Below are 15051 nucleotides of genomic sequence, written 5' to 3'. Positions count from 1 at the left end.
TGTCTTGTGCAGTTTAGCATGTTTATTCTCATGTGAATGGACAGTTCACTGCATATCCTTCCTCTTGGATTTTACGACATCTTGAATCTTCACGCTGAGGATCCTGTTGATGTTTTTTTACGACGGGGTCCACGTCCACGCCCTTTTGTAGACCCCAGTGCTTGACCGTGGCTGCAAAAAAGTATTTACAACAGTTAATAAGGTGCTGCAGAGATAGCTGCCATATGAAAGAAAGGAGGGGTGTGACACAGTAGGATCCAGCAGGTGATTGCAGGGGCATAGTGCGCATGATCCAGCAGGTGATTGCAGGGGCATAGTGCGCATAACTCCCAACTTGCTATAATAACTAAAGAACTTTAGCCAACTCGCTTCTTGGCCTATAAAGAATTATCATTCACGGTTTCAGATTTAATCTGACGTTTAAAGGTGTCTGATAATTATAAGGCAGCTTATAGCTAAGCAGGCGTACTACTTACCACTTGGCGGCTGTCGCGGCTTTGAGCTGCCAGTGTTTTGCTTCTGGCATCGTCCATGTTTTTTTTTAGCATGGTCTCATCATACTCTGCTTTTTTGGATGCCAGCAGAGTTCGCTTTTGCTTCTAAAGAACGAAAAAACTAAAAACACAGGATGTGCTGCAACAAGCATACACTACAACACATCGCAGGTTAAATTTCACGAGATTGCACAATGAAACAAGATATAACACTGCACAATGCAAGCACACCTTCTTCTTTTGGGCTGCTGTTTCCTCTTCACATGTCTCACTTGAAGAATCATGCGGATCTAGAATTTTTGGCATCGCAAGTCTTTTTTTTTTCATCCTTTCCTGGATTTCTTTCTCCAACTCTGCAGTGAGAAATTCAGACATACACACACATATATTATAGTAACCCAGTTCGCGTGGCAAAATCTCATGCAATTAAGGTGCACAAAACTGAGCCATTACCTCCTAGCATCAGGACTTGGGTGCTGTAGTGACTGCTGTCCTTTCCGTCCAGCGGATCTCTCCAGAACGCGGTATACACAGACCGCGTATTGAAGTCTGTGTTGTTTTTCGGGTTGAAATTCGTAATATCCTTTGCAGGAATCACGTACAACTTATCTATATCGTGCGCGAACCTGACAACGGCAAACATCGCACGTGTCTGTGGAGCGTGATGCACACCAAGGATCACTAATAACTCTGCAAGCGCAGATCAGCCGCAGATTATTTAACTGAATAAGTTCGGATTAGCGAAGTAATTTAAAAAGCTAAAAGCCGCCACAGTATGATAGAACAGAGAGACGGGGATCGATACTCGTCCGTGCACTTTGAGAAGACAGGGAAAAAGGGGAAAAGAAAAGTAAACAGGTACCCAATGTTGCTATCTCCAAAAATCGATGCGACAAACTTCGGACAAGAAAAAAGGTAGTCAGTAAGCAAGTTTTTCAAAACTGGTTTAAAACAAAACAATTGATACACAGTTACTTATTAAGTTTTAGTGGCATGTTCATGTAATTAAATGTGCTAATTTACTCGTAAATCAGTTCAATGAGCTCTTGAAGGATAGCCACATCGGCATTTTCACCAGTCCAGGTTGTCTAAATCCAATCCAAATCCAACTAGACGCTTCGTTCAACTCGACGACTGTAGTGCAGTGAACTAGTATATTTTCTGTAACTGTAGGGCCTCCTGCAAAATAGGCTAGGACAAGAGTTTTTTTTTTTTGTAAGGGCCGCCCGATACAAAGAGAAAGCCCCATATCCAAATCCTGCAGCAGCAACAGCAATCCCCGCCTAGTGCTTCTCTTCGGTCGACGTTCAAGTGCTATTCGGATGGTGGCCGTGGTATTATTGTCACAGTGAGCTGAAAGAATGGGCCGCAGGAATAAGCGGTACCGGCGTTGTCTTGACCCAGGCTGCGATGCTGGTCTTCCGACTTCCACCAGAAGTTATCTTCGGATGTCTGCGCACCCACCGTCTCTAGCTGAAGGGCCTACGCGGTAATCGTCACCAGTGCAAGGGGATGCGCACCCGACGTCAACAGCGCAAGGATCTCCGCGGCCGCCACCATCGCCAGCGCAAGGATCTACACGCTAAGCTTCGCCAGAGCAAGGACCTATGCGGTCATCTTCACCAGCGCAGACATCACCACAGGCCACGCATCATGATGGGGATGATTATGGCAGCAGCTATAATTGGTCAGGTCCTACGGAAACTCCTACTTCGTCGAGCAATCACACGCAACTGCCTGACTTTTCCGAGCACCCTGAGACGTCAGATCAGACGCAATGCAGTAATTTAACTGTTGAGGACTTCCTTGCACTGACTGTGAATTTTGCCATTGAGTGTGGATTGTCTTGGAAGGCAATCAAAGCGCTTCAAAGACTGATATTATATATTCTTGATAGGCATGATCTTCCATTGACGAAGTATCGTTTTAAGAAAAGCGTTGGAGTTGGAATTCACAAGGCGAAGTTCCACTTTTACTGCTAGCCGTGCATGAAGCTTGTCGCAGAAGCTTGTCACTGTGTTTCTTTATTTAGTTACACCTGTCTCCCAATAAATACTCAAGTTTCAAGCGCTGAAGCTGTTGCCAAATGGCTGTTAATACACACCTTCTGAATGAAACTAGTCATGTCTAGTTGGTTTCCAACTAGCTAGGTCATCTGGTCCAATACACGCCAGGTTGAATTCCCAGCTGATCAGTTTTTCTCCAGGCAAGTAAATAATAATCTCAATATAAAGCCGGTTTCTTCTCTACTGAGACCAGTAGAACCCTTCTGACGACCGGCTACTTGATTTTAAAAGCAACAATATGTTTCAGTTGACTGAGTACAAAACCAGCAGGTTTACTGCTGGGACCAGTTGATTGAGTACAAAACCAGCAAGGTTGCTGCTGGGACCAATCCGCCAACACAAAACCAGCAAGTGGTGCTGCTGGGACCAGCAGGCTCAGACATCAAAACCAGCAAGGTTGCTGCTGGGACCAGTTCCCAACACAAAACCAGCAAGTAGTGCTGCTGGGACCAGCAGGTTCAGACCAAAACCAGCAAGTGGGCTGCTGGGACCAGCAGGCCCAGACCGAAACCAGCAAAGTTGCTGCTGGGACCAGTACAAACCAGCAGATTCCCAGCAGGAAATTTTCACCTGGGGAGCAGCCCAAAAAACCTGTAATACATCAGTTTTTGTATTGATACCTGCTTTAGATGAGTTTTTTTCACATTGAAAAGAAGGGCCGTGAAATATTTAAAAAAAACACGTGCTTGCGTGCAGCGACAGCAGTGCTGTTAGATGTGGAACTCGTGAACATAGGCGCACTCTGTGGTACTGTGTGAGGCCAAAGAAATGACGGCGCAGCCGGCAAAATTGAAAATAACACCTGCAACCTGGCTGCATTCAGCATGGAAAACACCAGGCGATGTGGTTCACGGTAGCGATATGCAGGCCAAAATACTAAGCAGTGTAGCAGTCGTTGCAAAAGAGGAAATATTCTGCACAAAAACACACGGATGACAGAAGCAAGTTGGTTGCGCCACAGGGCAATCACCAACTTCAGGAGCAAAACATGACGATACGCAAAGATGCCAGGTTCGAGGCACAAGACACAAAATGTCAGTCAAAGTCTAGGAACACTGCTTAGTGTCTTGGCCTACATATTGCTACCACAAACCATAGTGCCCGATGTTTTCCACACTGAATGCAGTCAGGTCGCAGATGTTACTTTCAATTTTGCCACCAGCACATCATTATTTTGGTCCTGTCACACTTGCAGCTGCATTGAACGCAGCTACATTTGCAAGTTACATATTTGAGAGCACTGCTGTCACAGCACGCAAGAATGACACGTAGGTTTCTTCATTATTTTGCAGGCTTTTTTTGTTCTAAGCAAAAAAACTGATGCAAAGCAGGTATCAAAACAAAAACTTGTGTATTTGAGATTTTTTTGGTTTGCTCTACAATTTGGCACAAGAATTTTTGCCCGAAATGCAATAGCTGAAAAGTTCATTTCTCAGCTTATTTAATTGCTCAATTAAACAAAGTATAAAAATACTCTGACTTTGGTTGAAGTTGAGTCCATCTGTTATGTGCTGGCATATTCTGAAATCTTGGCTAAAGTTAGCTGGAACACCGCACATATGAAGCTTGAGTAATGTTCAAAAACAAACTGTGCTTTATTTTGAATTGGCTGAGGAACGGTGAGGCATATGGCATATTTTATGCCATTGGTATTTCTATATAGAGACACAACGTGACTTGGGGACTGAGGGATGCACTCATTGTAATGATCTGAAATCTTATTCATAGAAAACTTGTAGATTGGGGAGTGAATTCTTTCCATTCTGAAAGCCTTCAAGAAGAAGAGGTTCTTTTGACTTTGCCTTCCAAGTTGAGCAATTGGCAGAAATGACTTCTAGAATTATAGTAGTTTGGTTTAAGAGGATTTAATGTCTCAAAGCGACTCAGTCTATGAGGGATGCTGTAGTGAAGGGCTCCGGAAATTTCGACCACCTGGGGTTCTTTAACGTGCACTGACATCGAACAGTACATGAGCCTATAAAATTTTGCCTCCATTGAAATTTGACTGCCATGGCCAGGATTGAACCCGCGTCTTTCGGGTCAGCTGCCGAGCGGCGTAACCACTGAGCCATCGCGAAGCATAGAATTAGTAGTTGTATAGCGCAATCACTGTTTGTTCATCACACAACCCGCTATGGTGCCTTAGTGGTTTTGGTGTTAGGCTGCTGATCCAAAGGTCATGGGTTTAATCCTGGCTGCTGTGGCCATATTTCGGTGGAGGTGAAATTACAAAAATGCTCATGGGTTGTGCAATGCCAGCACATATTAAAGAACCCCAGGTAGCCTAAATTAATCTGGAGCCCTCCACCACAGTTTCCTTCCTTCATGGCCCATGTGTGTCTTTGGGGCGTTAACCCCACAGTTTACAAGTTTATTCTTCACGGTGTAAGTTCTTCACAGGGCATAAGTTGTCCATGACGTGCTAATCTGTTCCAGCACCTCAGTTATGCTGTGACAGTCTTTCTTGCATTTTTCCTTGCAGGTACAAGCTTCCAATCATTGTCATAGTCATGAATAACTCTGGCATTTACAACGGCTTCGATGGCGAGACCTGGGAGTCCTTTCTGCAGTCAGGAGTGCATCCCTGCATCTCGTGAGTGCTTCTTTCCTTTCTGGGAAGTTGCGTCTCTTTTGATTAGCTCCTTGCAGGAGGCAGGCTTGTTATAGCTTTCATTTCATTTTAAGTTTTTGTACATTTGATTGTTGTCACTGCACAATTCTTTGCAAAGTTGCCTTGCTTAAGTAGGGTGAATAGCTGCAAATTGCTTGTAATTTTTGTACAGTTGTCACTGTTGTAGCTAATGGCACTACAGCTAAAAACATGTTTCTGCACTTTTTTTTCACCTGCCTTTCCACAATTTGGCAAAGCATCATTGCAAAGCATGACTGCAAAGCATGAGTGCCCATGCTCTGTTACATTCCATGGTTCGCCATTAGGACAGAGCGTGCTAGTTCACTTTTTTATCCCATTTTATTACTTTGTATGACGTTATTGTGAACTTCAGTGATGTTTTTAATTACTTCGGTGGTTTCATACCTCGTCCATCTGCCAGTGCTTAGCACATTTAAGCACAAGGTGCCAAGGTATGGTTCTGTACATAGCTGAACTGCATTATGTAGACCAGGCTGCAATATTTGAGGCACCTATTTTAAGTTGCTGAATTGACCATTTCTTTTAGAAATATATCTGGTAACAAAAGGCGCGTTTTTTTTTTTTTTTGGTACAGGATAGTTTGTATTATATGTTGTTATATGCACTTGCCATTGCATGCAAGTGCTTTGGGCTGAAAGTTGGCTAATGAACTAATGAACTGTTCTCACATGTGATTTTAGCTCTTCTCTTCAAGAGCACAGTAGGCGTACTTGATTGTGTTGCCTTTTCCTTGCCACTGTTATGGTACAATGTGAATACACTGAGAGGTCTTGGTGAAACATTCAATAGTACTTACTGGCCTTCATGTCGCAAGGAGCCCATCGACACAGCTTTCTGACTGGAGCTTTCTGACAATAAAACCTCTTTAATTCTTAGTCACTGGTAGTACCGCCAAAATATTTGAATTAGCGAGATTTTGGAATTAACCGAGCATAGCAAAAAATGGGACCCAGGGGAAAAAATTGTGCAGTGCTATTTATGTTAGACAAGCTTTTCAATTACCATACAGTACTGCGTAAAATTCTATCCCCCCCCCAAACTCATAACCCCTGCTGGCAAAAAGAAAAAAAAAGTTGACTCCAAATACAAGTTGACGCACACACCGCCCCCTCTACTCCCGCATCGTCTTGCTGGTGCATTTTGTGTTTAGTTTCCCGCGCGATGGAATCGCGGCGTGCACGCAACTCAAAGCAGTAAGTGCCTAACGATGCAATCACAAGGACAGTGTACAGTCTGAAGCCATTGGAGATTATGTGCGAGAAAACGGCGCTCGATCCTGTCTTCCATACTCGCGTACGGCCTGACTGACTATGGCGCGACGCATGCCTCGGAGATTATAGGAAGCTTGCTCTCGCGCTACCAATCGCTCGTCTGAGGAAACAACTACAAGCGTGAGCTAACCAGATAAACGGCACAATTAGAATTTTCATTAGTGGAACCATTTCCGTACGAATTAACGACTTTTTTTATGCCTGTAGCCTCGTGCGTCCTACCGTAAACGGACGCTGGCACAGAGCGCGTATTACCAGCCGCTCGTACAAAACTACCTCAGGCCAACCCCCATTATCATATGGTTGTTTTCCCTTAGAAAGGTTGACTTATACACGATGCTATTAACATAATCAGATACTGGTAACCTAAACCTCTAAACCCGTTACACCACTCTAAGAAATGGCTCAAGCCGGCGCTGGGCGCAGTCATCCTCTCACGGGCACGGTGCAAGAAGGGTCATGTCGCGGGCCAAGTGCAGGCGCACCTTTCGGCGGCCCACAAGCCATGCAATAGACTGGTTCTTGTGCTGGGAGCATTGAGGCTGGGGTGCTTCGCATATCAAGCATCGGCTTCGCTTTGCGGCGCCGCCTCGTGGTTTCCAAGGGGCCGTGGCTTAACCGATTTGTGGCAAAATCGGGATCGGGGATACCCTAGTGGCACCCCAGGTCTTGGAATTAACCGGGCTGGTGCGGGCTGCCATTTCAAATTAGCCAGTCAGTTTTGCGTTAGAAATTACGGGGCCGCAGAAATTCTTAGAATTATCTGGGATTTCGAATTAACCAAGTTCGAATTATCAAGATTTTATTGTACCTTGGCCAGTGCAGGGCGTGGGCAACGGTGATGATGCTGCTCCCACTATGTCTTGATCACAACCTTCGGTATGGTAGACCTATGAGACATGCTGAAAAGACGTCCGATTTGGATTCTTGCGGCGCTCCTGTATAATGGCTCTTGGGTTTTTCCTGAGAAGGAAAAAGATAGAACCTCTAACTTCAGTCTGCAGCTCCTGCTGCCTGGTTTGCTCTGTTTTGGGTCATGTTCGTTTCGTGAGTATAAAAATTTGACAATTTTGGTAGCTGACAGTGCAGCATTGGGCTTACTGAACATATGTATGGAAAATCTGTTCACCTCTCCCATAATTTTTTTTATTTGAGGCTCTGGATTCTCTAAGAGCTACAGGCAGTTTTCTTTTACACATGTCCAGGTGCGCAAGGGATTGAACACAGTAGAAAAAGAATGCAACGCTGACTAGCTACTTTATTCAGAATGCCTTTCTAGGGCGTGTCCTCACTGATGAGTGCATGCCTCTGCAGGCTCCCGGCCAACTCTCTCCAGCCGGGTGTCCGCTATGACCAAATGGCAGCCATGTTTGATGGCAAGGGCTTTAACGCCGCGACACCTGAGGAGCTGCGTGCAGCCTTTACAGAGGCCCTTGCCACTACAGACCGGCCGACCATTATCAACGTGCTTATTGACGGCATGGCTCAAAGGAAGCCCCAGGTTAGCTTCTGTTTTCTCTTTCATTGTTTTCCTGTCTAGATGATAATGAATGTCGCACGTGGTAAACGAAACTCCACAATCTGAGTGCAACAGGAATTTCAGCAACAGCCCAACTGCTGCTGCTCTCCTCATTTCCAGTTTAGTGTTTATTTTGGTCAATATATATCTTACGGCACCTCTTAGTTCTGATTAATATAAGTGGTCTGGTAGTTCAAACTGCTTTTTAATTTAAATTTTATATTATTTTATTGCGTTCAGTGAGGCCAAAAATTTAGTTAAACGATGATGCAAAGCAAAAGTCATGAATTTGACTGAAAAGCACATTTTCATATTATTATTCTTTTTTGTCCTTGTAACTGGAAGGCTTCCTGGACACGAATTTCAATGTGATCTGTGCCTGCAGAGAAGGGTAAAATAATTTATGATCAGTGTGCCTGTAGCTTGTCTGTACTTCACTTGCACATGCAAGCTCAACTTCTTCCTAGTGATCCAAATTCTGTAAAGGACTTTTGTTTTTCCCAAATTGATTTCTCATTCTTTCTTTCTGTGCAAAAGTTTCAGAGTCATTCAGAGATTAATTTTGTTGGGCTGCTGGAACAAATTCTGTGAGATGGCTGGAGCTTCTGCAGGAGCTGGCAGTCAAAAGCATTATTGCGGCCGCATCCTAGCCAGCTTGTAGCTTGCAGGGCTTGCAGCCAAACTGTCTTAATTAACCTTAGCTGTGTGTTAAAAATAGCAAAATTTTATTTGTGTTATTTCTTGTTCCATATTATTCAGTTTTTTTTTTCTTTCTCTCTGGTGTACAGCACCTTTTCAAAATTGCACGGAGAAGTGAAGGTGCATTTTCAAGACTCTTCAATGCAGCCTTTGTGTGTAGCTTGGTTTTTGATGTTTTCCATGTATAGGTAATTGCGACAGCCTATGTTTTGGCATATAATACGCGAATAGGTCAGTAAAACCCTTCAGACAAGTATTATCTCATGTTTGTCGTCGGCTTAGTCATTTACTGAAAATGAGTGATTTTCTCAAGAAGGGAAACCTCCATATGCGTCTTCATGAGCATTTATAGTAAAACCGTCTTGGTTGGTTCTTATGCTAGTGCCTGAGCAACCTAATTTACCGTGACTGACCACATTAATTGTTTGTTGGACCAGTCTTTTAGAAATCACTTTCTGTTTGCAAAGTGAGTGAAACTTAGGTTCTCACAGAAATTAATTCATTTACAGTAAACAAACTGTGTACTCATGCAAAGGCCATGAACTTTAATGAGCACTGGCGAATTTATTACACTTGAGACATGAAGTGCAGTATTTTACCTCATCGCCTGATGTTATACTTTCTAAGTATGCACTCATCTTTGTTGCTTCAAAATGGTGCTAAATTAAGTGATTTAAATTCTGTGTCATTATGTTTTATAACACTTGGTCAAGTGACTACCGTCATGTTCTTTCGATTTGCACTGAAGTACAAATTAATGTAAACAGGTGAAGCATGCAATGGCAGATTCAGCTGACCACGCTCGAACAAGGCTTAAAATGTAATGCTGTGTGAACTGTTCTGTTTTTTTATTATTGTTACGGTAGTATGTAGAGTGTTTTAGCTGCATTTGAGCTAGCAGAGGCGCCTGGGTGAGAGCACTGCTTTGTCTGTGTTACAATGCACTTTGACTAATGAAGTTACTGTTCATACAAGTTGCCAGTTGTTGAAGCATGCTGCGCTCTTTGTTAGTGAATCACAGAATAATTATTTTTTTCTTTTCTTCTATTGGTTTTTCTTGCAGGATTTCGAGTGGCTGACGAAATCAAAAATATGATGTCTGCTAGACCACAGCACAACGGTAGCACTGGAACTTGAACAGAATTTTTTGTTAATTCCATTCTTGCAGCAAAGGTGCAATTTGCCTCTTAGCACTTATGTCTCCAGTTACTCTTTCCTATTTGTACTCACAGGGTAAGGTTTACGCTTAATCAAATGAGTGCAGCAGTGCTGGTCGCTGGCTCTTGGTTACAAAAATTTTAGTGTAGGTTGGTGTATTTTTGTTTATATGAATTAAAAAAATGGTGCCATTTTTAAAAATCTGCGAGTTGGTTTGATGAAAAGAAAGCATAGTTGTAAGGGGATAGTGTCTTCCACTGTATGCCTAGGGAGGCACTCAGATCAGTAATTTCAGCCGGTATTTCATCTTTCACAGCTGGCAGCTGTGAAGAATAAAAATGAAGATGGGCAGCCAGTGGTGTATGTGTGAATACGACGCTGTCTGCAGAACTTGCTCTTCATCTCTTTGCACTGGTACCACCTCTCAATGTGTGTCATGTGCAAAGCCACCAAGTAGACCAGCTGTCTGTAGCAAGACGTTTGTTTTCTTAGCCTACGTTTGTGCCCACTGATTCCTGTATGTAGTTGGCTTTGCATTTGTATTCTCATGACGTTAAGAACTCGCCTGAAATGGAACTAGCGAAATTGTTTCGGGGCCCATTTTAAACTTCCTGAACCAGGGTCTCCATACCTGATACACAAATCCTTCTGGTGGCTGAGTGGTTATGGCGCTCTGCTGCTGGCCCGAAAGACGCGGGTTCGATCCCGGCCGCGGCGGTCGAATTTCGATGGAGGTGGAATTCTAGAGGCCCATATACTGTGCGATGTCAGTGCATGTTTAAGAACCCCAGGTGGCCGAAATTTCCGGAGCCCTTCACTACGGCGTCTCTCATAGCCTGAGTCGCTTTGGGACGTTAAACCCACCTAACCCAAACCAAACAAATTCTTGCAACGAGGTCTTAAAATTTTCCACTCGGAGTATTGTAAGGTTTGTGAAACCTTTCCATCCCCAGATATGCTTCCTTACATGAGGGGATAAATTTAGGTTCAGGAGCACGACTTAGGCTAGAAAATTCAGCGTGCAGTGCAAAAGCTACAGCCAGCATCAGCCAATCTAAGGGAGCGAAGGGCATGTGACCCTCTGTAGCATGTCTGCTCGCATGCAGTGTGGGCACGGCAGTTTTATTTTGTTTTTCTGTGTTTGGGCCGCCTACCCAACGAATGTCTGCTATAAACGGACAGTGCAGCATGGCAGTGCAGCCAACTTGCAGCGCTCGTGACAGTTCACCACAACAGACCTGTATGATTCAAGTAGCCTTATAGACGCCTGCAACATGAGCGAAGTTTGAGCGTAGAGTTACATTTTGCTGCGCATTTCCCTGCGCCTTGGCTTGGCCATGTAGTTTTTTAACCTGTAAGCTTTTTCCACAGAATTAATATTTAGTCCCTGCTTCAGGATATAGATGAGCATTTGCTGCTGTATTTATTAGAGTGCAGCCATCACGTAGTGATTCCCCCCACCCCTTTTTTCCTCGATGTAGGCAAGCTCTTGTCAGTAGAATGGGCAGCGATTTCACATTCGTTTAGTGCCAGCGTGCTTGGGCTGCCATTTGTACATGTGCTTTCAGCCATGTAGAGTTCTGAGGCCTGATGATTGGCTCCTGAAACATTCCACCCCGAGTAAAACAGCATTATCCTCATCCATATCCAATCCACCAGAAGCCGGACATAATTTTGTTCCATTTATGTCCTTGAGGGAGTGTCCAAGCAGGTGCGTTTAAGGGTGCAGGAAAGGGCAGTGCTCTGTAGTTATATTCAACCTTCATTTTGGAAACATAGTTTCTTGGTCTCTGTCTTTGTGTCTGTGAATTGGTTCTTTGTGTCTGTGAATTGCTTATGGACATTGACATCAAACAGTTCAACTTGAATGGACTACTAAGCAGATTAGGGATAGGTATTCTATAAGTCATCACCCCATCCCAAGAATTTTTGAGCTAGCCTCATAAGTACCGAAGATAGTATATAGAAATGACGCTCCTCCTCTCTCCCCGCAACTCGCACACATTGAGACATCAGAAAAAAAAAAGAAAACAGCTAGGGGTCTGAGCCCTGGCTATAGTCACGTCATCGGTTGACGCTTAGTTTGTAGTCTTCTGGTTCTCGCACCCGTTTTCCCGCGCGTGGGTCTTTGCCTTCCCGCTCACACATCGGTCATCACCTTTCTCTTCCTTCTTCTCTGTCGGCAATGTTGGACCCGCAACTCGAGGGGCGGCTGCTCAAAGTTACCATCTGCTGAACTACAGACGGAGAGATGATGCAGCAGTGAATCGGAACCATGTGCGCACCCGCTGCGGTGGCTCGGTGGTTAGGTCACTCGGCTACTGATCCGGAGTACCTGGGTTCGAACCTGGCCGCAGCAGCCGCTTTCCTATGGAGGCGAAATGCAAAAGGCGCTTGTGTGCTGTGCAATGTCAGTGCATGGAAGCTGCCCAGGTGGTCTAAATGATTCCAGAGCCCTCCACTACGGCACCTCTTTCTTCTGTCACTCCCATCTTCCTCCATTCTCTTACTGGGGGGTTAAGGTTTCCAGGAGGGAAATGTGGCAGTTATGCACCATTTCCTTTCCTCAAAATGAATTTTCAATTTTCAGTCATTTTCGATTGACCTAGCTTGCTCACGCATGCCCAAGAGGTTTGCACAGCAACAGGCGGCTTTACCGAAAGTGTGTCCGTGATGTTGTGGCTGTCGTGGCTACAGTGAACGGCAGCGTCTGGTGGCCTGTCGATCACCATGACATTATAATCATCGTTCAGAGAAATAGTTCCAAAAACCATCACTATGCGGTGATCAAGCATGACGTGAATTTTTAAAAATACTGTTTTTAGCAATACTAAATCGCCAGTTCCTTTCCAAATTAAGGACTCCTACTTAGTGTGAATGCCCTAAAGCATTCATTCTACACATTGAACACATTTACCAGCAATCTTCAATCCCAGATCCTATAGTAGGAAAGAAACAGCAGTTGTTAACACTAGGCCACAGTCCACGGCGTACTGTATTACTCCGCTAGCCAGTCACAAAAGTAAACGAAATCATCTTTTTAAATGTTTGATTTTATTAAACAAGCCAGGTATCAAAATTCTAGAGCTTGTAACTTTTTTCACCGCAGCGGTGGCCAAGTGGTTGGGCGTCCGCCTCGCATGTGGGAGGTGCGGGGTTCGATCCTCAGTGCCGCCTGGTACCCACCGGTGATACAATGGGTACAAGCTTTTCCCTGCCTCTTGCTCGGCTTCTTTAGGGTGAAATGCTTGGGAAATTGGTCTTTGACCCCACCTTGGGAAAAGAAAATACCTTGTGTCATGGCGCTCTTTGGCCATAGATGCCCTTGCGCCATAAAAATCCATAATCATCATCTTATAACTTTTTTCTCGTGATTAGCTTCGAAGGACTACGTTTTTGCCGTGGAGGGATTCTGTGCACCAGTCCTAAATGTGGGCGGAGCTTCACTGCAGACTTAAGTTGTGTCTGACTATAGTCCTTAATACAGAAGATAGCCTGAAATTGTTTTTTTGTTTAGAGCCTGACAGTACCAGGCTTAGGGCTGAGCAAGGTCACCCCAACTCAACGACTGTGCGGGTAGATCCAGGGCGTTTACATGGACTCGGCAACGTCATTTCGAGTCGGTCCTGTGGGGCTGAAATTTGCCTACCAGGCTTGTGTAAACGCTGTCGGGTTGGGTTGAGTCATCCCGACAGCAAGAGGTGGATGACTCTTCAGGTCCTTCCCGTGGATGACAGTACAACCACTTCACGCCCTGAAATAGGGTTTTCTGCTGGGCAGAGCAAGCCCACCGGAACAGGAGCCGGTTTACTTCGCCCTGCAATGCTTCCACTCCGGCGTCACTCTGCGTCGAACGAGATTTGTTGCGGCATCCTGATAAAAACAGCCAGAAGTTCGCCAAAGTGTCTCTCTTGAGCAGTGGTGGTTCCAAATTTTCAGTTAGATCGATTTCATCATGTACAGTTTGCGCATTAGAAAGAAAGGCAGCCGTAGTGTACTGAGCACTAGTTTATTTCAAGCCAGTGCGTGAAAAAATAGTACGTCATTGCCTGCCACTTGTGCGTTTATTTCCTACAATCGTCTAGAGCTTGCAAAACTACGGCTCGCAATAATCATTCGTAGGAGTGTCTGCGATGGATATCTATCAATATCAATAGAAGGGAAGCAGTAGCGCGCGGTCAGCGGGCGAACTACGGCACGCATATGCACCTGGCTGTTTTCGTACTGGCCGCTTTAATCATACACACATTTCGTATTTTAGAATCCAGAACCTTTTAAGCAGTAGGGGACGAGGAAAAAGTGGACAACATAAACAAAAGCCTCGGAGGCAGCCTGCACAAATGCACCTTTCTGGCGCGGCATCTTTCGTCGCATAGTTTCGTTTTCGTATGTTCGTTTGCATGCGCATGCTCAACTGCAGCGATGGAACGTTATCAACTGCCGCAACATGAATCAAAGTCGGCCTCAAGAGCGCGATTCGACGGAGTGGTCGGAGCGCGCTGGATGCCACTGAATACGGTAACTGTCAAGCGCTGATGGGCATTTGTAGGGTCTTGCTACGGCTGGCGTGCCAACACCATGCTGCACGCTCACGCTAAAGGTGCCTTGTGGCGCCTGCAGTCTCTGTAATGCTCGCTGTGGTTGATGCTTGTGTAGTCAAACCAGGCTGAGTGCGTCAAAATTCAGAATGGCTGCTGGAGCTCGTTGCACGAGGAGGCATTAATCACGTGTCATGCATGAACACTGCCACAACTGCGTTAGTGATGCATGAAATTCCGTGGAATCTGCAGTGGGACACAACATAGCAGCCGGGAAAGCGGCCTACACGGGAATTAACGGGTTTTTGCTGTATTGGACTCTTAACCATAGGTGCGCACAGGTCTCACCATAAGGGGTGGGGGCGACGTTCATGATAGCGCCTCCAAGTCTTCTAGGTATCATTGAGCAATCCCTCAGGCCAATAGGGGGAGTCACTCCTAATGCATCACAGCTGGGCTTGAAACACCGTTCGCTGCCTGGACTAGTGTGTACGTGTCGCACTGATCCCGACACGTGGGAATGATGGCTGCGAACCGTTTTTAATAAAACCAAGCGCATTGCAGATAATCAGGCAAACTCCAGAATTGATTATAACGAGCATTCGTCTGGTAAAAACGTACGTAAAGCGCTTCGAAAATGATCTTTCCAAGTT

General features: G+C 45.0%; 1 protein-coding gene and 1 long non-coding RNA gene across 3 annotated transcripts in view; one reads left to right on the top strand and one right to left on the bottom strand.

The window, feature by feature from the left end:
* Hacl (2-hydroxyacyl-CoA lyase) overlaps positions 1 to 10065 on the top strand; it is a 39863-nt gene extending 29798 nt beyond the window's left edge. For both annotated transcript variants that reach the window (XM_077659357.1, XM_077659356.1), the window contains 3 exons: positions 5043 to 5153; positions 7799 to 7985; positions 9766 to 10065. In XM_077659357.1, coding sequence (XP_077515483.1) covers positions 5043 to 5153; positions 7799 to 7985; positions 9766 to 9798 — 331 coding nt within the window. In that variant the 3' untranslated portion in view covers positions 9799 to 10065. The remainder of the gene's footprint in view (positions 1 to 5042; positions 5154 to 7798; positions 7986 to 9765) is intronic.
* LOC144125716 (uncharacterized) lies at positions 483 to 1085 on the bottom strand. Its single transcript, XR_013313411.1, has 3 exons — positions 948 to 1085; positions 726 to 847; positions 483 to 615 (listed from the first exon to the last, which is right to left on the bottom strand). It is a non-coding gene; the product is annotated as an uncharacterized LOC144125716 (long non-coding RNA).
* Positions 10066 to 15051: the final 4986 nt, after the last annotated feature.

The sequence above is a fragment of the Amblyomma americanum genome, chromosome 3, assembly GCF_052857255.1.
Source record: "Amblyomma americanum isolate KBUSLIRL-KWMA chromosome 3, ASM5285725v1, whole genome shotgun sequence".
NCBI lineage: Eukaryota > Metazoa > Arthropoda > Arachnida > Ixodida > Ixodidae > Amblyomma > Amblyomma americanum.
Note: the sequence above shows the minus strand (reverse complement) of the source record. Positions and strands in the feature narration are given on the sequence as shown.